We start from the raw sequence: 25,262 nt of genomic DNA on the forward strand, positions 1-25,262 counted from the left end.
TCCCTACAAAATGGTGCACGGCGGACATCCCCACGATACGGTAATGGTTGGCTAAAATATAGGAACTATACAATATAGAAACATTAACAGCATCACTTCAGGGCAGATCGGACCAATGTGTGCAGTTCTGGACTCCTTGGTTGGACTACATGTCCTGAAAGTAGGTAGGCTCCAGAGGGCTCATTTGAGTAGCGTTAAACCCCATGGAGTAGACTAGTCTGGCCCAAGTTGTCCGGATGAGTCTGGCGTATTTGCTGATACAGGACTCCCTTTTGGGGACAGTCTCAGGAGTGGGGGACAGATGCCGAATTTCCCAGGGTGGAGCCAGCCCGTGCAGCACTGGTGGCTGGTAGGGGGGCCCTCGAGGGGTCACCTCTACTGAGGTGGTGGGGTTAAAGGCTGGGAGTTGGGCACGATGTTGTGGCCTCCTTCAGGCAGCAAGCGAAAACCATACCTGGAAACATAGAAACATAGAATATGACGGCAGATAAAAACCATTTAGTCTGCCCAATTTTCTAAATACTCCCATTAGTCCCTGACCTTATCTTATAGTTAGGATAGCCGTATGCCTATCCCACGCATGCTTAAACTCCTTTACTGTGTTAACCTCTACCACTTCAGCTGGAAGGCTAATCCATGCATCCACTACCCTCTCCGTAAAGAAATACTTCCTGATATTTTTAAACCTTTGCCCCTCTAATCCCAGGACATACTTAAAAATGAGAGAAATCTCAATGTATCTTTCCTGGTAAAATATTTTATAAATTTATAATTTAAGACTACAGTATGTCCTCTTGTTGTGGTAGTTTTTTTTCTTTTAAATATAGTCTCCTCCTTTACGGTGTGGATTCCCTTTATGTATTTAAATGTTTCTATCATATCCCCCCTGTCTCGTCTTTCCTCCAATTTATACATGTTAAGTTCCTTTAACCTTTCCTGGTAAGTTTTATCCTGCAATCCATGAACCAGTTTAGTAGCCCTTCTTTGAGCTCTCTCTAAGGTATCAATATCCTTCTGAAGATACGGTCTCCAGTACTGCGTACAATACTCCCAGTGAGGTCTCACCAGTGTTCTGTACAATGGCATGAGCACTTCCCTCTTTCTACTGCTAATACCTCTCCCTATACAACCAAGCATTCTGCTAGCATTTCCTGCTGCTCTATTACATTGTCTGCCTACCTTTAAGTCATCAGAAATAATCACCCCTAAATCCCTTTCCTCAGATGTTGAGGTTAGGACTCTATCAAATATTCTGTACTCTACCCTTGGGTTTTTACGTCCAAGATGCATTATCTTGCACTTATCCACATTAAATGTCAGTTGCCACAACTCTGACCATTTTCCTAGTTTACCTAAATCATTTGGCATACCCCTCCTGGATCAACCCTGTTGCAAACTTTTGTTTCACAAGGACCGATGTCTGACTATTTGATCAGGTGGAAAGCATGTGCTGGTAACATTTGCACCAGCGACAGCCAATCACCTGCGAGATGATTACTATGATCAAAGAACAAAGTTTCATATGAAATCTGTAAAGGCCTAGTCAGGATCTACACAGTTAACAATATAAAACGGGATTAAGTGATATACAAAAAAAAAAAAAAAAGACACACAACATCTGCTGAACCCTCCCTTCCCTTCTTTACTTTTGTATCCCTTTCCCCCAATTTGTTTTCTTAATACGAAAATATAAATGGTAAAAAAATAAAAAAAATAATTAAAATTATCTCTAAAAAGTTTACGGTTCTGAAGGATGACTATAAGAACTGTGTGTTAACATGAACTTTCTCTGAGAGGTTACTATATGCATTTGTGTCATTTTTGCAAGCTACTGCAAACGTTATGACAACTGATTTCTCTGACAGCATCTAAAGTATTTAATTGCTAGTATTTAGAAAAAAAAAAGTGAAGCGAGTTAAATTATTTGAACAATTTTGGCTATATGCAATTCTCAGTCTGGCCACAGGGGGGCTCTGATTTAATATCTGTTTTACAAGTAAATAGTGCTCACATTGTTCTTCCTTTAACATAGTTGCTTATTTTAGCATTGTTTAATTACTCATAAAATCACCATGGCAAACATGGTATTGCGCATAAAGGTACTGAGTGGTGTTGTATCCTTCCTGGTAAAAATATTTTATTAATAAATAAATATGGGAAATACATTGGACTAAATTCTGGAAGATATTTGTGTATGGTAAGACAAAAAGGCTCACCTGTAGAGACATGGGTGTGTAGCTTATAAAAGTGATGGGAAATCTATGCAATATGGCACACATAGGCATCTATCAACCCTGAAGGCCCAATTAAATGTGCTCTTATAACTTTGAGAAACGTGCAAGGGATAATCAAGGCACAGCGCAATGCTAAACATCTAAACATTGAAGTTATTGAATAATAAAAATAAAAAGTTGCTTGGAAGGGAAGGAAGAGACTGTGAAAAGATTTCCGGATGAGGAGTCTATTAAGATGGTGGAGATAGGAAGCAGGGAATAGATACTATTGTGAGGACGGCGATATGGTGAGAGAGTAAGGCTGAACAAGAAATCCATGTGGATTAGGAGGTTCTGATATTTTAAGAAAAAGGAAGATGGGAGAAGGGGTTGGAGATAAAAACCCTTACAGAGTTATTCATTAAATCGAATTTTAACAAATTAATTTGGAAAAACAAAAAATTGAGGAAAAACTAGCGGATTTAAAGAAAAAAAAAAAATCTCCAATTTTCTATAGTCACAGCTTGGCTACTTTTTTGTGCAATGGCAGAACAATAGCACATTGGGCCCAATATCATGGTATAGCAAAGAGATTACAAGTATTGCATTGATCACAGAGCTATATATCTATCTGGTATGTATACGGTCGTGTTTCCAAAAGAACAATCCACCCAGGAGGCTCCTAGACATCTAGTAGGTAAACGACCAGAACAATTAAGGCCTAAGAAATAAGATATTGGCTTGGCTGTCAGTAAGTCAATAGGAACACCAAAAATTAAAACGGTTGCTCCACATCGACTAATTTTGTGAAGCAGTGATAGGACAACGAGGTACCTAGATCAGCGTGTGCTCTCCAAGTTACACAGTATGAAGAAGTTCAGGCCTACTTTCCCATGTGTAGGTAAATGTGTTTTTCAAGCATGGTTATAGGAGAGGCCCATAGTTGTCATTAGTTTTTCTCTCTATTACAGCCCTCCAAGGAGTCCCAAGACTTACCTAGTGTAGACCAAACACCAATTAAGGCTCACACTCCGCCCTCTCTGTGGTTGAATGTGCTAGAATTGCACTGGGGATGTAGGATTGGCTTTGAGGTAAGTAGTTGCTCAGCAACAACGGAGTAGATTGGTGCAGTCTATTTTGTCCATTCTGCCAAAAATCAGCAGAGATTTTGCGAGATATTACTGGACATCTCAATGCGGTACATGGAGGAGCTCATGGTGGCCACCATGTAAAGTTGGAAGCCATATCTTCTGCATAGTCTTACGGCAGCATCATGTGGCCCTAAAGTAAAAGGGGAGCCTCCAAGATGTGGACAGGGACCAATCCCGCCAGTCCATAGAGGAGCTAATGGGGCAACAGCATGGCATTGTTGGGGCTCCGCTTGTTCTGGGCTGGGAGATCGGCCACCTCACCTGTCCACGATGCTCACTAGGCCAATCTGTTGGTAGCAGAGGACCCGGTCTACGGTGGAAGATTGATGCATTAAGTTACTCCAAGGCGGACTAGTCTGTTCTGAAAGGCAAGTCTCAACCAATCTCAAAAATAACGCTAAAAGAAAAGCTTAAATTATATTGGGAGAGAAGCTCTCCTAAATTGTGTCCATCTGCCATGGCTGTCTGTTTACCCCAATTTTCAGACATTTCTTTAAAACATGAAAAAGAAAAAAAGGAAAGAAAAAAACAACAACATTCCTCTAAATGAAGAGGGAGTTATAGAAATAAAATGGATATTAAAGATGTAAAGTGTATTGCAAAAAGTATTCGCCCCCTTGGCATTTTTCATGTTTTGTTGCCTCACAACCTGGAATGAACATGGATTGTTTGAGGATTTGTTTTAAATATGTTTATTGGTTTCATGTCTTGAGTTCTCTTATCGGATAGATTGTTATGAAAGCAAACAGTTGCCTGCGCAGAGGCTAAGGTATCGGTTCAAAAAGGTCAATGCAGAATATCACCTGCGCAGAGGCGAATTAGTCATGACATATAAACATATATAAACTTTGCGGGAATGCATTTGTACATATTTCAGCACAGACTGCGTATAAGGGACAGATTTATTATGTTACGCTAGCTGCTCGTGTGCGTGAGGCTTCATGGTTATGGATCTTATAACCGCGCTTTGCGGGCTTAAACACATGTATGCCTTAATAATAATGTCGAGAAAACTAATAGCGCAAAAAACTGCATGCATGGTATACAAGCTCAGATTAAGGTATCGGTTCAAAAGGGGCAATGCGGAATATCACCTGCGCTTAGGCGCGTTAGGCAGTACATATAAACATATATAAACTTTGCAGGGATGCTTTGGTACGTATTTCAGCGCGTTCTGCGCATAAGGAACAGATTTATTATGTTACACTAGCTGCTCGTGAGCGTGAGGCTTCATGGTTATGCATCTTATTACCGCGCTTTGCGGGCTTAAACACATGCATGCCTTAATAATAATTTAAAGAAAACTGATTGCGCAACAAACTGTATGCATGGTATACAAGCTTAGATTAAGGTATCGGTTCAAAAGGGGCAATGCAGAATATCACCTGCGCTCAGGCGAGGTAGGCAGTACATACAAACATATATAAACTTTGCAGGAATGCATTGGTACATATTTCAGCACGGACTGCGCATAAGGAACAGACGTATTATGTGTATTATGTTACGCTAGCTGCTCGTGAGCGTGAGGCTTCGTGGTTATGCATCTTGTAGCCGCGCTTTGTGGGCTTAAACATATATATGCCTTAATAATAATTTAACGAAATCTAATAGCGCAGAAAATCTGTACGTAATCTCTAGTCTTATACGTAGTTAACATGTATCATAGAAGTTAAACCAACACGAATGCATCATGTGTATAAAAAGTAATTGTAGTTGGCCTGCGAGATAGGTGGCAGCCATCTAGTGGAGCTTATGCAATACTGGGTATTTTGATGCAAATAACGCTCCCATACCATCCTTGCATATTTATAGCGAAAATATATAGGGCAATCAAAATGAATGGCAAAAAATTATGGCGCTGAAATGCAGTATCAATATTAATAAATGCAGAGAGGATAAGTACGAAAGCTAGCAACAATATATAAGCATGGCAGATAGTAACTTATATGGCGGGTGTGTGGCAGTCTAATGGAGGCCTCACATGTCTCTGCTGCAGTACAGTCCTCGGGTCTCCGAGCCTCCGCCCGTCCTCTCCACACCGGCCCCTGCCCACCGGCTGGGTCCTCCGCGGTGCCGTGGGCACTCAGGGGCAGAGATTGTCCACCAGACCCCACCACAAAGTCCGTGGTCCTCCCGCCCCATGCACCTCCCCAGCATCACATTGTGCCCTATAGTGCGAGCACCCCCATGTCTCACCCCCTGCCGGCCTCACTCTTGAAGCTGGTACACAGTCCCAACGGGCACCGGTCCGCCGGTAGGTCAGCACTTTCCCGCCCCACAGGGCTCACGGCAGCGGGGACATTGGTCTCCGGGGACCCCCCACCCAGAGACCAGGGTACTCACTGCTCCGGTTGACGCGTGGGCAGTGCGGAGATTCCGCTCAGCGCTCGGTACCTTTGGGCCTGTTCGAGCTGTCCATGCCAGTCCTTCCTTGTATATTCTGCTGATGCCCACCGGATGTGTGAAGGTATGTAGAAGCGACTCTGAGTATAAGCTGGTGCGGTTCCTCAAGTCAGTGCCTGATCTGCCATTTAATTTTATGGTAATGCCTCTAAAAAGTGCTATTGCCGGTAATGAGGCTCTCTCTGTGTGGGTCCAAACCTTTGTGCTCCCGGTTTGGGTGCTTCCTCGGGCAGGTGTTTCTGCCCCTCTGCGTGTACCTCCAATGTTGCTGGCTGGCTGAGTTCCATGCAGCCGGTGCCAGTGCAGGCGGTCGGCATCCGAACCTTGCGGGGACTCCCGCTGCGATCCGCGCCTCCACCTGGAAGCCGGGATATCCCCCGCCGGCTAATTGGGGGGGGGGGGCAGGGCCGTGCCCCGAGCCTGGTTTCTCCCCCCGTGAAGGAGTCTGTAGCGGGGTGTCTCTGATCCGCAGTGTCGTGCTGCCTGTAATGGCCGCTAGGATTCTGGCTCTCTGCCACATGTAGGCCGGTCCCGGCCTTCTCAACTTGCCTGGCTTGCTGCGGGCATCATGCAGGCACCTGGGGTAAGCTGGTACCATTATTAAACGGGGTATTATGTATTTGGGAGGTCAGGGGTGGTTATTTTAATGCCTTTCTATCGGCATAGTGCAGGAGCCCCTGTTAATGGCGTCCGATCGGCCCGGCGGCCCGGCCCCGCCCCCCTTGTTTGAGGATTTGCATCATTTAATTTACAGAAATTGCCCACAACTTTGAAGATTTTTTTTTTATTTTTTTATTATTGTGAAGCAAACAACAAATAGGACAAAATAACAGAAAAAGTCAATGTGCATAACTATTCACCCCCCTAAAGTCCATACTTTGTAGAGCCACCTTTTGCAGCAATCACAGCTCCATGTCGCTTTGCATAAGTCTCTATGAGCTTGCCAGATCTTGGCACTGGGATTTTTGCCCATTCCTCCTTGCAAAACTGCTCCAGCTCCTTCAAGTTGGATGGTTTGCGCTTGTGAACAGCAATCTTTAAGTCTGACCACAGATTTTCTATTGGATTGAGGTCTGGGCTTTGACTAGGCCATCCCAACATATTTACAAGTTTCCCCTTAAACCACTCAAGTGTTGCTTTAGCAGTGTGTTTGGGGTCATTGTCCGGCTGGAAAGTGAACCTCCATCCTAGCCTCAAATCACGCACAAAGTGTTACAGGTTTAGCTCAAGAATATCCCTGTATTAAGTACCATCCATCTTTCCCTCAACTCTGACCAGTTTCCCAGTCCCAGCTGCTGAAAAACATCCCCACAGCAGGATGCTGCCACCACCATGTTTCACTGTGGGGATTTTGTTCTTTGGGTGATGTGATGTGTTGGGTTTGCGCCAGACATAGCATTTTCTTTGATGGCCGAAAAGTTAAATTTTAGTCTCATCAGACCAGAGCACCTTCCTCCATACATTATGGGAGTCTCCCACATGCCTTTTCGCAAACTCAAAACGTGCCACTTAGTTTTTTGCTGAAAGTAATGGCTTTCTTCTGGCCACTCTGCCATAAAGCCCAACTCTATGGAGTGTACGGCTTATTGTCGTCCTATGTACAGATACTCCAGTCCCTGCTGTGGAACTCTGCATCTCCCTTACTTGTTTGGAGAGTTCCTTGGTCTTCATGGCAGTGTTTGGTTAGTGGTGCCTCTTGCTTAGGTGTTGCAGCCTCTGGGGCCTTTCAAAAAAGGTGTGTATATGTAATGACAGATCATGTGACACTTAGATTGCACACAGGTGGACATCATTTCACTAATAATGTGACTTCTGAAGGTAATTGGTTGCATCAGAGCTTTTTATGGGCTTCATAACAAAGGGGTGAATACATACGCACATGCCAATTTACTGTTTTCTATTTCTAAAAAATAGTTTTATGTATATATTTTTCTCATTTCACTTCACCGACTTAGACTCTTGAGTTCTGATCCATCACTTAAAATTCAGATTAATAATACATTGAATTTAAGGCTGTAATGTAACAAAATAGGTAAAAAGTCAAGGGAGGGGAGGGGGGTGAATACCTTTGCAAGGCACTGTATGTTGTAATGAATGTAAGTTATGAAAATAAGTTTAGGGCCTGACTCACAATTCAGGAATGACTCAACCACTCCAGGCACCATAACTACTAACAGCTTGCTGCAAAGTCCCTGCAGACGTACCTTTTACGTTTATTATTATTTATTATCGTTACAATCTGCCGCACACAATCTTTTAGTTGACCCGGAATTATTTTAGGACAAGTATAACTCTTTCACGTTAACATCAGCTTCTTCAATAATTCTAGAAAACTATACTTGCCTAATAGAGCTTCAGGAAACTGAAAGAGGATTTACAACTTTTCCCAGAAAAGTTAACAATTCAATTGTAGCTCACTTTTGCTTTGTATATTTGGAGGGGAGGGGGGAATTAACAGGCGTCACATATGAAAGAAAAAAATTACAAATAAAAAGGACTGTTTGATACCATGATTAACCATTGCTTGTCAAAATTGAACAGCATATTTAGTCCTTCTGTCATGTTATTATCGGGCACCTAGATCTGTATTTTCCATCTCTACCTCAGTTTGTGGTTATGTGGACTTAGTCACAACCACAGAATCGACACACTGTCACGCCTTTTTAGCTGAAAGGATGCATCAATCCATAGATTTTTGTGAAGATACATCTACATCCTGCTTGTATTTTCCACAATGTGGCACAAAGATTTGAAAGAAATGAAACTGATCAGTGAATTTAAGGCGTCTTTCTGATACGTACAAGAGAGGAAAATATGAAGTATCTGTCAACTTACAGATTCTGGCTGGCTGAATCAGAGGCCGCTATACAGAGGTAGTTCATTTCCTGCAAAAACACAGACAGAACATAGTATGATGTAATCAGGAATATCTACATTCTATATCCTCGTATATACACACTGTATACTCTAATCACCAACGATCGCTATCCCAGGTAAATAGAAAGAAAATGCCATCACAAATAATTCAGTTAAACAATAACGGGTTATCATAAAATAATTTTAAAAGTGAATCTATACAACACAAAATAATAAAACAAAATATAATTCAATATAAAAAGGTTGTAGATCTTACCAGCTGGATTAATATATATATACACATACATATTATTCTGACCTAACTTTCAATGTCCTCACAGAATAAAAATATAAAACATCCACACACGTTTTCCTCCCACTATCAGGATTATTTACTAAAGTGAAAGTGAATTTCACATTTAAGGCCAAAGTAGCCGAATTGGAAGCATAGCTCATTTCATATTTTTCTAGTTCAGCAATTTTGACTGTAGCGGAGCAGCAATATTAAATCCCACGATCTCCGCTGGTATTAAGGGTAAATCCACAGTCAGCGCTGAAAAGTAAGGCAATATCCCAAATCCCCGGACAAACACAGTTCTGGGAGTCAACTGAGGTCTTTATTCACAGCTTCCAGTATTTATGCAAGGGGTTTCCTTACTGACATAGCAGGGGTAATACAGTAGGGGACTACATGGGGGACTTAACATTTGGAGCATTTCTCCCATCAGGCACTGCTGCACGAGAGGGACACTCCCACTGAAGTACACCGTTAAGTGGATTATCCCTCCGTGCAGCAGAACCGTCAATTCACATAAAAATCTATAACTTCAATAATAGTCACTTTATTTGTACGAACGGACGCTCGGTAGATAGCTGGGGTCTGAGTACACCTTTCGTGAGAGTATCGCTCAGATCCCAACTAAAACAACCGAACGCCGCACGAAATACACTTTATTACTAAAATCGTCTGAAAGTACCGAACACCGATGGGGAACCACAATAGGAGAAGACCGGAGTTCCCGAACGGCCTGGAAGTACAGCAGTGTTCGTGCCGTCGAGTAGCCGTTTTCAGTTCCAGGCACTCGATGACAAAACACCGCTGGGGAGACAAAGGATCCAAGATGGCCAACCGCCGCGTGGTCGGTAGTCGAACGACGGCCACCCAGGAAAGCACTTAACTACCGATTGCAACAATGTTGCAATCTGTTAATTGGTGCCACACGACCCTCAGTGTGTGGGCTTGGGTTCGGTACTTATTTAGTTTCACGAACAGCCGGTAAAGTTGCTGTTCGTGAAACAGCCATGTAAATGCTAGCGGCTTTCGGCTGCTAGCATACGAATACTATAGGGATACAGGCAATCATACAGTTCAATACAGAAAGCAAATTACATTTAAACACAATATGGCAGCAGTGCTTAGGACAACCTTTAGAGAGACAGTTCTATAGCCTGAAGTGGCTAGGTTTGCCACATTGACATTTGATTTTTAGTGAGTAACCCCCTGACGAAGGTGCATCACTCTGGCACCGAAACACGCGTCGGGTTGAGGGTTTATTCCTTCACTCTCACTTTTTCTCACTTATAGGACACTTTATCACTATGTGCAGGTAACCAACACTAAGTATGGTTCTACACAGTAGCACGTTTTTGTTTTAACACTATTATTTTTTTCTTCCTCCTGTCATTTCTAATACCTAGTTTGAGTGGGGATTTTTTTTACAACCATTATTTGTACTTTATAATAGGGGGTTTGTATCATGGTTATTTTGGACTGATTATTTGCAACAAACAATAGGTGTACTTACCATTTAGCCCGTATTCATCTGTTATCAGTGTAAATTGGTTACAAACCTAGCAAATATGGTCAGAGCAAGTCTCTAACAGCACAAGTTTTAATTTATTAGCTTGTTACAGAGCCATTCATATTTACACAAATAAGAGCTATCTGGATACATTTTATTAAACTGTATAAGATCTGAATAATACACTCAGTTCTCAGCCATTTTAGTTACTTGTTTGGTTTTTCGTTTATCTTTCAATCTCCACTCACCCTATTAAGGTGACTAGAATCTCAGAGAATTAAGAGTGGGTCATTTATTACTATGTCCACCTCTATCTAAAGACTCAGACACCATGGGTTCTAGGTCATTCTCTTTTACACTTCTAATACGTCTCAGACTTGGACCATACCGGATTGCATTAAAGTCCAGAGTCTGAGTATAGTAGATGTACCGAAGAGACCCCAGGACAGGAGGTTAGCCATTAGGCTTGATTTATTCTTTATCCATTTATGACCATCTAGTTTTGAGACTTATTTTACCTATATTACTTTATCATTTACTTCTTATATTATTTTTCCAGCCGATACTCGTGTTTCTGGATCTTCTATCCAGTAGCTTGAGGATCTTTCTGTAGTTTAAACATTTAGGGGTGATGCCCCTGGACACCTCTGGAGTGTCGTCTAAAGGTGTGAACCTCTACGGGTTTAGTGGACTGGTCCACTACTTGTAGAAGTCGTCTCTTTCGTTATGTATTCATACATGCATTTACTTGAAACATTCTAGAAAACCATTAAAAAAATAATAATGTTAAAACAAAGAATAAGATCTACTGCAGAGTTAGATTTCTCTCTAGATGAAGCCCCTACATAATGGACGGAAGACCATACATCGTCCCTCCCACCCCTTAGAATGTACGCTCATTAGAGCCGGGCCCTCAGCACCTTTGTCTTGTTGTTGTTAGTCCACCATTTCTACATCTCTGCTGAATTTATTGAAACTTTGTAAATAGCAGTAATAACTACTAAAGGGAAAAAGTTACCTGCGCTCTGCCCAAAGCCCTATGCATATTTAATCAAATGGAGGTTATTTGCCATTGGTGTTCACGTTGGCAGCAGCCAGACATGAACTTTCCCAATACTGTGCTCCCGAACAGTTTAACCCTTTCTTGTAAACAGCTGGGAAGATATTCTGTCTTTATTCGATCCTGAAAACGTCACATGGTTCTCTCCTTAAAAATATACTCTGTCATCACGGAACCCTTCCGACACAAATATCATTATGATTACATGTTTATAGTGCACCCTCATCCTATAAAAGATTAATAATCATGCCGTAACGACCGCCGTACTGGCCTGTACAAAAGGAATGTATGGGAATTCGTCATAAAAAGAAGCCTTTTTTTTTCTGCCTTAGTTTGCAGCTGTCTGAGAGGAGAGAGAGCAGGAAATGGATTATGCGGGAACATCTGGAGTTTATAAATAGCCAAAACATCAGGAAGACATTATTCAGAAAGACTCACACTTCTTGCCACACACAGACAAGCATTAATACACGCAATACAAGACCACCATTGTTTATCAGTTCCTTCTCTCTCTATTCCTGGAGAATTAGAAGCTTGTAAAAAGGATTTCTTACAGAATTCGTATGTCTATGTAAGATGGCAGGGACTAGAGATAGAGACCGCCAACTTTAAGAACCCTAGATATTTGTAAAGTATATGCTCACTAAGTTAGCTGTGCATCATGGGAAATGTAGTTCCAAAACATCTTGAATGCAAGTGTGGCCTTTACTGCTCTAGACTGACCCATTGTGTATCAAAGCTGCCCCCCACCCTCACATTATATGTTCCCCAACCAGTGAACATTCTTTATAGGCGGTCTATGCCTTTCCTTTAAAGTCTATTAATGATCCGCCTGTTTGTTCTGTCTGTTATTACCTTCCCCGGCGGTAATCCTTACAAATTACTTGTGGCTGCCAACATCATGCATTTTGGAATTTTTTTTTTTTAAAAAAAAGGGAATTTACTGTGATTAGTTTTATACGGTCATCTTATAATCTTACAAAGCATTGTTTTATCTTTCGGAGTGCTATGAAGATCTCCGAAATAAAAAGTAAAATAAATAAGCAATATATATATATATATATATATATATATATACATACACACACACACACACACACACACACCACAATATAGGTTAATTTTCCTCTGAAATAAATACAATACTTTCACATCCCATATACATACACTATCCATGTAAAGGTCCTCTGTATAGAACGGGAGCCTGTCGTTCTAGAGCAATGATGGCCAACAAAGGCACCGAAGATGTTTGAGCTACATTTGTAGAGAACCCAATACGATTTACTAGGACTGTGCTAATCACTGCTTTGTTCTGACTTTTGCAAAGTTCTAAGGCTAAACATGTAAAAAAAATATTATTTTTTTTTGGGGGGGGGGGGCAAGATTTCAAGAGAAAGGGCAATTGGCAGGGATATTCCACATAGTGATTGCTTCACTCCTAGATGGTTTGTTTCCTTAGAATTGTTCTCTATTGGACATTGCATTTAGAGCATGGGTTGCCAGTAGAGATGTAATGCTTGCCATACACATATACCCATTACACTGTACACAAACACACATAGACACAGACACACACCTTTTGCCCCCAAAAGACAGGTTTCAAGAATGGTTTGTGTCCCTGAATAAGACATAAAAGAGTTGAGGAGAACATTAGAATAGTTCCAATATTAATCTGACCTCTGCGTGGACATTTGTGAACAGCTTAACCCCTTAATGACCAAACTTCTGGAATAAAAGGGAATCATGACATGTCAGACATGTCATGTGTCCTTAAGGGATTAAAAATGGTTTCTGTGACAGATCCACTGTCCCTGAATTTTAAAGTTTTTATTCCCTTCGCCTGTCTTTTCGGCCACGTACGGTTATCCCTTATATTAACATTGCCCCGTTCAACTAACCAAACAAAGTTTCGGACCACAGAGAACAGTCGCGTGCCACTAGTTGACCCACTTGACCTCTTTAACACCTCCACAAACCGAAAAAACTTCCGAACATTCTGAGTGGTCGGCTGGGTGGCCACCGTTCATATGGATGAACATGAGGCGGCAGTCATCTTGTTTTGGCGAATGCTTCCAGCAGTGTTTGGGAGTTGAGTGCATGGAACTAATATTGGATACTCAACAGCCCGAACATGGGCTGAGACCTCCACTCTCACCTATGTTCGTTTCTACCAAATGTTGAAACCAAACTCACACATCTGGTTCTCCCACTAACTGCTACCATTTGCATTTTGTCGTATTTGAAGCTCCCGAAAGAGACCGACCACACATCCTGAATCTATGGAACTATTTTGGGCAGGAGCCTCGTGTGCGGTCAGTCAAAAAGAAGACTTCCATGAAAATCCTGAACCGATCGGAGTGATTTTTGGATATGTTGCTCACCCATATTGGGGCCATCAGAGGTTATACTGGTTGTGGGGTTTCTGTGAGTTTTGGGGGTACTTGCGAGTTGCCTGTAAACTGTGTTATTTTTCGCCTGGAGATAATGGAGTTAATACAGTACTTGACTCCATTATCTCCCAGGCAGAGGGGAGGGATTGTATGATATGTATGGGAGTGTCATGCATTGTAACACTGTTGTCATTGTTCTGTGACTTTGTAATTCAGTCTTCCATCAGGTCCAGGTGGGAGTACCCCATGCATGGGGATTGTCATAAAAGGCCAAGTGTGGCTCCATTAAAATCCGTTCACTTTACCCTCAACACGCAGCCTCGTCTCGTGATTGTAGGGAACAGCTATACTTGTTATAACCACTAACTCTTATAAGAGCTATACCACTCTTCTTACTGCTTGGAGATCAACTTGAGATCACTGCAGCGCTACCCACCCTAGGGGAAAAGGACATCTCTGGCAGAGGATACCCCTCTTCTCTTGGGGTGACCGCTACAGTTTCTAAACCAGCGACAAACCTCTAATATAGAAAATTAACCTTTTCTATAAATTAAGGAGTTAGATGGCCATTTCTTACTCTCACAGGGTAAACTGGATCGGACCTTACATGTAGCCTGCAGATCTGGAGCAATCACTGCTGTCAGCATTCAGTCCACATCTCAGCGGGGACTAGTGGCTTTATCCCTCCACTGCCAATGTACTACAAAACATTCTAAATCACTCAGCAGTTAATGTGTCACATATGTAATACCGTGAACATTTAGAAAGCAGTTGTTGTCAACTCAGCAATCTTTAACAAAATAGACATCAAACTCTCCAGGAATATTTACCTGCAATCTACGTTCCATGGTAGTTTTTACATTTCTGAAAATTGAAAAACATCCCCCCCCCCCCCAAAAAAAAGCAAAAAAACCAAACACGATCCAACACTGCAAACTAGTGCAAATTGTAATACTACAGGTATTAGCACAATAGCTGAGTGCTTTCTGGTTCTGATGACTTGCTGAGCCTTATGAGATGTGTAGTCATCAAAAGCTAAAGTGACAAAGACCTGTTTAGTAAGCGGTACAGGTGGACCTGGCCAAATTGTTTCCATCAAAGTGACAAGGCCAGGCTAGCTGCAAATGCTGTCCACTTGTCCCAATGAATAGGTATTTCTCAGGTGTGATTAGAACATCTGCATATAGTTATCATAATATTTATATGTCTGCATATTTATTATCTGGGCACTCCAAGCAGACAGGTGAGCTCCTGTCTGAACAGCAGAAAAATGGTCCATTTTGAAATTTAGGACAGCACTCTGAGTACACACAGGTGTTGCAGCCCCTTCCAAGAGCATCCCAACGGCCATTATTTATGTTGGCCACAGCTGTTCAGTGTTACCCACACACTGTTTGACAAAGCTTAGCCTGTCCCCCTTCCTGTCAGTCCCTCAAAACACATCCTTCATCTGTCAGTTACTAGACTCTCTGCAAGAGCTCTTAAAGTCATAAAGGACAGACTGCGGCAGGAACTGCAATAAAGAATTAAAAAAGCCAAAACATAAATTTAATGTTCAGGTCTAAAATTTGGCAGCTGCTTTCTTCGATTTCCTCCATCATTCAGAAATGAAAATTGCAAATAATTTGCATTCAGCATTATTATGCTCATGGAGGAACATACTGCGTGCGGAAAAATCACCCCAGAAATCATTACATTTCCAGCAGATGGTGAGCCAGTTACGTGATGAGAGGTCCAACTCTTCTGATGTTCTGATCTTTCGGTTACATTATTACTAGCACAGCAAGATGCCCAGACCTGGCCTCAGGAGGTTTATGACCCTAACCTTAGAGAATGCCATATTAGCAGGGGCAGATTCAAAATAAAATGTGATCATCCTAATTTGGTATCAACCTTTATAATGCACGTTCATATTGGATGGATGAAAAAACCTAGAGGGAAAAAAAATAAATAAAAAACCTTATATTTTTACCAAACAAATAAATATAAAACATAAAATTAACAAAGCACGTACAAACCAATTTTAGAAGCCATGCGTGATTTGCCAAGTTTAAATAAAACACACTGGATATGTTCTGCCCGCACTTTCTGCAGGTATCTTCAATTCACTTGCCAAGATATGGCATTACCCTTCCATTTATTATTCTTCAATAAGTGAGACACTGTTGGCAGCAGACATCTTTGAGAGAGCAGAGGCTTGCCAGAATATCCATTTATTAACAGATAATTATGAACAAGCAGAGCATGCGTCCACTTCGAATGCTGTTTTACTCTTAATAATTTAACCTTTTAAATACTATGGCCGTAGGACGGCACTGCTCACAAGTCTTGCAAGTAAATGGTTAATAAGCTAAAGATGGGTTAAAAGATCTAATTTATGAACTGCAGCTTCACCAGCAGTGCCGTGTGGTCTTCCTGACAGCAAGTGCTCCATTTCAGGGTCACAGCAGCTGCATCCTTCCTGCATGCCTTTAAGAAGCACAGAGAGCCAGAGACATCTGCAGAGGATACCCAGAGTCACCCCCAAGCCACGGTATTGCGGTTACTGCTTTCAATCTGTGCTCGACTTATTGCTCAATCAACCACTTTTTCCCCCAAGTTCTCCTTTTTCCTCTGTCACACTCAGAGGACATGATGTAAGACACGGTGTGTGGTGGGCCATGCAGCAGCACTGCGAGTTGCTTTTCACGAACAATCAAACGCAAAAAATGACAAACGCATGGGCGAAATAAAAAGCTGAAAAATACATACTGTAACACCCAAATTAAGAATTAATTTAGAATACCGGAGCAGGCGATGGGTGCAATATGCTTTTGGATATCAGAGGATTATACGAGATTTAGAATGTTTGTATACCGTAATTTAAAATTTGGACTAACCCTCCTTAAGTTTGTCAAAGCATCATACATGTTCTAGATCTACCTTTTGATTACTTCTGTTGGGCTCTCTGCCTGGAGTTTTTCATTATCTTATTAAAAGTGTAAAGTGGCTTGCATGATAAGGGGGGAATAAATAAAATATCTGGAATTGGGATAGCGATTTGTATTTAATAGCTTTCAAATAGAGACCTCTAGTGTTCAAATGATGATGTTGCACATTGAAAGAATGTGGTCAGTATTTTACAGAGTTGGACTGCCCTCTAGTGTGCAAAATATAGCAGGCAGCAAGATTGACAGCTGCTGTGATATATTGCAATGCACCTGCCACATGAGTCAAGTTATTCGGGAACAACTTAGAACAAAATGTGTTGCAAAGCCTCCTACTTCAGTCAAAGTAGACACAGGAGGAAACTACTGATCTAATTTTAAAACAAATAATATAACAGTTTATTTGCAATGTTTTGTGCCCATGTGTTTATATAATGTATAATATAGTGTAATAGTGTAAAATGATTATTTTTTTAACTTTTTAATTCCATCCCTTAATCTGCTTTATTAGACATGTTATCAATATAGTGAGATTTATAAGCAGTCATGCTGCTTTAAAGGGACCCCTTAAGCACTTCAGCTTTTTCATTGTTTTTCACAGCTACCCGTATTCAAATAGCCGGGGTTCCAAACTGACAGGCCAATTCCCAACTGATTACAGTTAGAAGATTTAATTTTTCCGTTTAATGCAAGGCTGACTTGGCACTTATCAGTAGCCATCATAGATTAGAGGGCTTGTTTTAGTTGGCAAATGAATGCCATCAGGAATGTCCGCAGGTCGTTTTCTAGTCAAACACTTGTTCCTGCAACATTATGGGGCTTTGAGATATCACATCTACACCTGGACATCTGTGCAAATGTATTTATCAAATGAGTTTAATGGCATCTAAAAGCAGCTTGGGATTCATTACAACATTTTAGAAACATTCTAATTAAAAGGGAATAGGTTTTACAATTTACAAAATCATTGTGAGATTCCATTGGGTAACGTATTACAGATCCAGAAATCGGACAGGTCCTCAGCGCACGAAAAGAGACCAATACATTTCATCTATCAAATGCTTCTCATAAACGCCCAACGCAAGCCTGTAAGCTTCATTAACACTTATTCTTCACCCCACATGAAACATTACATAATCAGTAACAAAGGTTATCATATTGTTATTGAGCTATAGAACTAGTCAACCTCTGGTCTATCCCTTCATAGAAAAGGCTTTTACCAGCAACATACTAAGCGGTAAAATACAGTAGTGCTCACGTTCCAATATATATGTAAAGTTTGCAAAGCCACAGCTAAGGGAAATCAGTGCTGAATTTGGAAATCCCTGCTTTAGTATAAGAATCAAGAAGGGACCAATCATAAAACCCAATACATGTATGCCCTGTCTTTTCTGCAATAAATGTGAATCATGAGGCTCTGAAGGGAAAAACATTATTTGACAAGTCTTTCTAAAGGTAGAAGTTAAACATGTTTGTTAGAGATATAACATTTGGTCTTACCTGGAGAAGAGGTTTGGCATTGTTATGGACAGACACAATGTGCGTGACCCCATTTGTACACAAGGAAAGCTTATCCTCTGAATCTACAGGAAGTGAAAAGAAAATACGGATTAGAGAAACGCAAATCCTTGTATAACAGCCATGTGGTCTATTCCTGCATCTCTAGAATACTATGCAAATTACGCAACACTTACCTCTACTAGCCAGTCACCCAATCTTGGCACATCTTACCCCACTACTCCAGCTTCCACCTCATCCTACTTTGCCAGTAATACCAAACTGGAACATTAGTCTATATCACCACACAGACCAGACTGCCACCGCACACCGTGTGTGTGTGTGTGTGTGTGTGTGTGTGTGTGTGTAGTTAAAACCCCTTCAGCACTTACCTTTCTCCAGCGCCGGGCTCCCTTGGCGGTGGGGATCTCTCCGCCCCGATACGCCTCTCAGCTCCGAATGTGCATGCGCTGCAAGTGCCGCCCATGCATTGAAACCGCCCATAGGAAATGGGTTTTCCTATGGACGTCCAGCGGAATTGCAGAAGCTCCTCTAGCGGCTGTCAGTGAGACAGCTACTAGAGGCTGGATTAACCCTCAGTGAAACATATGGGCTGGAAAGGCAGCCGCTTCCCGCTCACCACTCCGGGCCACAGGCAGGCACCAAGCATCCACCTCCCCCCCCCCCCCCCCCCCCCTACGGACCGGGGGGGGATATCCCGGTCCCCACCACATGGAGCTGGCCCTGCTACACACCTGCATTCGGAGCAGACAGCCGAAACCAACAGACCGGAGGTGAGGGCCTCCAAACTGGCGGACACAAGCGACTGCAAAACTCGTGGCACGCAGCATCAGCCTGCAACACCCATTCACATCTCTAAAGCGAGCAAGATGGAGGTGAAGCAAAGCGGGGCAACAAACCCAGACAGCCTGTCCAAAATGGCCACCCAGCCTATGCCTGAAATGCGGAGCACCAGCCTCAAGACACACAGGTCCTCACTGGAAACCTTTGATTGGCTCTGCACAGGCCTCAGGGAGACTTTACACAGCCGGGGAGTAACTCACCGCCAAGCTGAATTAACGGTGGCCTCATGGATACGTCCTGCAGCGAGGCGCAGCTACTACATGCAGATACCCCGAGCCTCCAAGATGGCCGTCCGGCATAACAGATACTGCCGGGCCTTGAGGCGGGATGTGGCACCAAACCCCCCCCCCCCCCGTGCACACGAACCCAACAGCACACAAGAAACACTGGGGCTCTGAACCAAGCGACGCCCACACATACCCAACCTGACCGAAACACCGGCGATAAGCGCAACACAACACGCACCTCCCTATACAAGGCATCACTGCAAGCGACCGCACCACATGGGGGACACTACCGGAGCAGAACCCCGAGGCGGAGACACCGGGCCCTGTGGCAGCAAAGACGAGTCCAGCAGACACAAAACACAGGACTTACCATCACTGGGTATAGGCTGAAAAGCCTACAACACTGCCTCACAGGGGTAATCTTAGCCTGGACTGATTTGAATTCTCATACCAGCGGAATACCCAGAAGCAGAAATATAACACAGGCCACATGTGGACAATACCCCATGATAACGCAGGACACACTGCACAATGCTCTTGAAGGTTATTTGCCCAGCTAATTAACGGCAAAGCATAATTTTATGTTTAGTTACTTACGATTAAAAAAGTCAGTATTTACATTTAGCTTGTGTAGCGAAGTAACCTCACATAGTAGGCACAATACTGCACTGTTATTTGCCTCTCACGACACAACAACCCACACAAGTGCAGCGCAAGCAGCACACATATCACACACATGCCTGTTACCTTTATAGTATAAATCATAATACCATATCACTATTATGGCAGCATAACTAACATACCTAACCTAGCACTGTTAAGCGTTGATTATTTCACCTTGTTCTAACGACTTCATTGAGCAGCCAAGCTTGTTATTGTTATAACTATATAAAAATGTGCAACTCATCATGCCACTGTATAACTTGAATACATCTATGAACACGCTGTTGTGGCGTATGTCGATGCTATGAAACAACATGCACAACAAAAATAAAGAAAAAAAAAAAATTAATATCAATTCCCAGCAATCTTTGCATTCTCACAGGTCTACAGAACGAATTGCCATATTAGAAGGGAAATTTTTTTACAAATACATGATAAAATAGATAATGAAGGGGGCGGGGCCGGGCGGCCATGCCGACAGGCTGCCGGTCACTGGAGCTCCTGCTGAATCAGGCTAATTTGGGGGAAAATACCCACCTTATGCTGCATGAGAGCTCTGGAGGTTCGGGGAACGGAGTCCTGGATTGTCCCGGTGTAGCTGGAGCGCCTGTTACCGGGTGACTAGGTCCTGGAGAGACATTTTGGGGCTTGAGACCAGAGGCCTAACCAGGAGGAGAGCGGGGCGGACGGCCGCTGCCTCGCATTCCAATCTGGCTACTGTGTTATAGCTGGCGTCCTCCCGGTCTCGTCCCCCCCCCCCCCCTCCCGTGGGCCGGCGGGGGTTATCTCGGCCCCCACCAGGCAAGATGTCATCAACACCCAACTACAGGGCGACTAAACGTCGAAGGTAAACGACAATACGCCTAACCAGCGCTCCCTATCACCGGGACCAGAGACTAACCAAGGGGGTGTACCCAGAGAAGGCATAGCCAAGCATCGACCCTAATACAACGCGCACCTGAACACAACGGCTTAAGTGGCACCGCGTTTGCACCCACCAGACGACCAGGAGACCCGGCAAGCCGCAACCACGGTGCCCTCTGGCAAGACTTTGGGACTCAGAGGACCTTCTCGTAGGGACTATCCCCAAGAACGGGAATAAACTGCCTTTCAACATCTCCTATGCAACCAGAGCCGGAGGCGTCCCCAACATCCCACGATGACTGGCACCTAAGGCACACACCACGGAACCTACCGACAGTCTCAAAAGCGGTTACTGCGGCTGCATTTTATAATTAAACATACTGCAATGTCATTCATGTTATAATCACCGTTATAAGAAATGCCAGTTTGTTTTTTATGCCTAATGCTGATGATGACATGGTCTACCCTGCTTTGCCTGGTGGCATATTACTTTACTTTTACACTTAATTTAGTTAAACTTGTTACTATATTATTTTCTAACATGTCAGCAAGTCAATCTGTATTTAAGCCTGTACTTATAACCTTACCTGACACACAAGACTAAAGCTCATAAGAGCGTAACTTAGCATACAAACTACAACTTAACTTTTTTTTAAATGTACAGATATCTCCATGCCACTAATGTACAAATGATGTGTATACATCTCCTAACTCTGCCATTGTGGCATGGTCAAACGATCTGTAAATCTCAAGCAACGCTCACCCACTGTTTATATTTTCTCTTACAAAACTAAAAATGTGCTGTATACTCATATGCCACGTTATGTTTCAACTGTTCGTTACATTACTGCTTGTGACTGCTATTGTGGCTGAACAAGCCTATTGTTATATCATGCACACACAAAAAAAAGAAAAAAAAAAAAGATAATGAAATAATGCACATCGTTCTACGTACCCCTAATATTTCCAAGGTGTAAACCAGGTAGTACCTGTGATGGGGAGAAAAAGAAAGAAAAAACACCACAAGTTAGCAATAAAAAAAAAAAAAAAAAAATAACTAATACTAAGTATTAGCCACAAACACAGGATAGTTTTGGCATTTTGGAGAAAAGAAGAATAAATAAAATAACCAACACAGAAGGTGAATACTATGTCCCTACACCACTCACTACTGAAAGAAGACCATTCTTTCAATGAAGCTAGCTTCAGTTCCCTCTGATTCTTATTCAACCAGAGAGCTCAATGTGATCAGAAAAACTGATGTAAATAATAATTAACAACTACATGTATTGTGAAATGCTAGAAAAATTACAGTATTTAACAACACTTTTTATATAATCACATTTATTTAGATTTTTTCACTTTCACTTTAATAAGAATAGAGATACAGGGCTCACTAGGTTCTGACAAAATCACCTCCAGCCTCCATAGATGTTTTCTGATTACCCAAACATTCAGTAGATACACTATGGCACGATTGCAGAGTTTGTAGAATTTTAAAATATTGTTTTACTCTTCTGAAAAATATTTAGAGGTTATATTCGATATTGTTTAATGTAGCCTAACAAAACCATTTACTTATTGAGTGACGGCAGGGCTGCATACAGCTACCAATGCAGTTTCCTTATTGAGTGACGGCACAGCTGTATACAGCTACCAATGCCGTTTACATATTGAGTGACGGCCGGGCTGCATACATCTATCAATGTAATTTATTTATTGAGTGACGGCAGGGCTGCGTACAGCTACCAATGCCGTTTCCTTATTGAGTGACGGCACAGCTGCATACAGCTACCAATGCCATTTACATATTGAGTGACGGCAGGGCTGCATACATATATCAATGCCATTTATTTATTGAGTGACAGTAAGGCTGTATACAGCTACCAATGCCATTTCCTTATGGAGTGACGGCAGGGCTGCGTACAGCTACCAATGCCATTTCCTTACTGAGTGACGGCAAGGCTGCATACAGCTACCAATGCCATTTCCTTACTGAGTGACGGCAAGGCTGCATACAGCTACCAATGCCATTTCCTTATTGAGTGACGGCAGGGCTGCATACAGCTAGCAATGCCATTTCCTTATGGAGTGACGGCAGGGCTGCATCCATCTACAAATGCCATTTCCTTATGGAGTGACGGCAGGGCTGCATACAGCTATCAATGCCATTTCCTTACTGAGTGCAGCAGGGCTGCATACAGCTAGCAATGCCATGTCCTTATGGAGTGACGGCAGGGCTGCACCCAGCTACCAATGCCATTTCCTTATTGAGTGAGGGCAGGGCTGCATCCATCTACAAATGCCATTTCCTTATGGAGTGACGGCAGGGCTGCATACAGCTACCAATTCCATTTCCTTACTGAGTGCAGCAGGGCTGCATATAGCTAGCAATGCCATGTCCTTATTGAGTGACAGCGGGGCTCTATACAGCTACCAATGCCATTTCCTTATGGAGTGACGGCAGGGCTGCATACAGCTACCAATTCCATTTCCTTACTGAGTGCAGCAGGGCTGCATATAGCTAGCAATGCCATGTCCTTATTGAGTGACAGCAGGGCTCTATACAGCTACCAATGCCATTTCCTTATGGAGTGACGGCAGGGCTGCGTACAGCTACCAATGCCATTTCCTTATGGAGTGACGGCGGGGCTGCGTACAACTACCAATGCCATTTCCTTACTGAGTGACGGCAGGGCTGCGTACAGCTACCAATGCCATTTCCTTATGGAGTGACGGCAGGGCTGCGTACAGCTACCAATGCCATTTCCTTATGGAGTGACGGCAGGGCTGCATACAGCTACCAATGCCATTTCCTTATGGAGTGACGGCAGGGCTGCGTACAGTTACCAATGCCATTTCCTTATGGAGTGACGGCAGGGCTGCATACAGCTACCAATGCCATTTCCTTACTGAGTGACGGCAGGGCTGCGTACAGCTACCAATGCTTTTTACTGATTGAGTAAATGCAGGGATGTATATTACTGCCAATTCTACATACACAGGACGGGCTGTGCTGGCACATGGACCTTAGATAGTTGTAATAAAGGTGTTCTTAAATGGTTAAAACAGAAGCCTGGCCTCCTTGTTAAAAGGTTAATACAATATCCCTTCATGCACTGCTCTACAGAGTTGTATTTACACCTGAATCCCCAGAGACAGCAGCTGGCCAAAGTCTAATTTTAACTGATCTTTCATCCTGGCATTTAACTAAGTCTATCAGTGACAGATCTCAGGCACCATCTACAAACCTACTCAAAATTAAATCCCAAATACATAAAGTCAGGTTTAGCAAGCTCGATTAATCAGAAAATAAACAATCATTCGTGGTTTGTAAGCCTTATATTGAATAATTTACCCCTCCTTTACTCTCTGTGTTAGATTCTGATCTAGAACAACCAATCTGACACGTTTCTAAGAAGTGCCTATTACTATATCCCATCCCCATCTATGACAGTGTATACTACAATATATTGGTATCCATTCTGCTTATTTTGCCTAACCTCCAGACCACCCCTCATTGGATCAAGGGATACAGCTCACATCCTCAGGCAGGGATTGTACCACCCAGGCCCACATAGAGCTTACTGATAGCTCTATACACAAAGTGCATCTCTTTATTGATTTCCAACTAATATTCCATTTTTGCACTATATAGTTGTTCTACTGGTCCATTGTCCCGTTTCATACTTGGCCATCTATACCAGAGGATTTCCCAAGGCTCTGCTCCCTTTATCATATAGCGAGTACTTGTTACTGCCTGACCCATCTCTTCTTCGGCTGTTTTGTCAGATTGTGATTTGCTGCAATTCAGGTTTTAGTAAATAACTTTGAGAGTAGCATAATAGCACGATTACTATAGGGAATTTCTCCAGATCAGTCTCGTTATCCAACATTGTGCGTGCAGATCTCAACTCACTGCTGCATGGCTTTTAGGGAATAAACCTCAGAAGGGATTTAATCGCTCAGTTAGGAATTCCTCGTTTTAAGGGAAGAAATTAAAGCTGGGAAAATGGCTGCGTTGAAGAGTTTTTCCATATTGGGGGTTTTAACATACATTTGCAATTCCCTTGTAAATTGGCTGATTCCCAGTTTAATGAATAAATTCCATAACTAGAGATATTTCCAGAGAACCTCATCTGATCTCCAACAGATACACCCAGAACATTGAAAGCACCATAGAAGCTTTGCTTGTAACTATTCAATGGTGCAGGTATCGAACAGTTAAATTATCCATTTAAACACAATTAAACTGCTTCTGCAATTATGACCATTCTCTCGCTCAGAGAGTGGAGTTGTTTCTGTATTGTGGTTTCTAAATTGTTTTATAATAATACCCACTATT

General features: G+C 42.5%; 1 protein-coding gene across 1 annotated transcript in view; it reads right to left on the bottom strand.

Moving 5' to 3' along the window:
- LOC134579510 (dual specificity protein phosphatase 22-A-like) overlaps nt 1-25,262 on the bottom strand; it is a 52,998-nt gene that overhangs the window by 26,292 nt on the left and 1,444 nt on the right. The window contains exons 3-5 of the mRNA XM_063438819.1: nt 21,873-21,906; nt 18,303-18,385; nt 8,603-8,652 (exon numbers count right to left, since the gene is read on the bottom strand). Coding sequence (XP_063294889.1) covers nt 8,603-8,652; nt 18,303-18,385; nt 21,873-21,906 — 167 coding nt within the window. The remainder of the gene's footprint in view (nt 1-8,602; nt 8,653-18,302; nt 18,386-21,872; nt 21,907-25,262) is intronic.

Source organism: Pelobates fuscus, chromosome 12 (genome assembly GCF_036172605.1).
Source record: "Pelobates fuscus isolate aPelFus1 chromosome 12, aPelFus1.pri, whole genome shotgun sequence".
Lineage (NCBI taxonomy): Eukaryota > Metazoa > Chordata > Amphibia > Anura > Pelobatidae > Pelobates > Pelobates fuscus.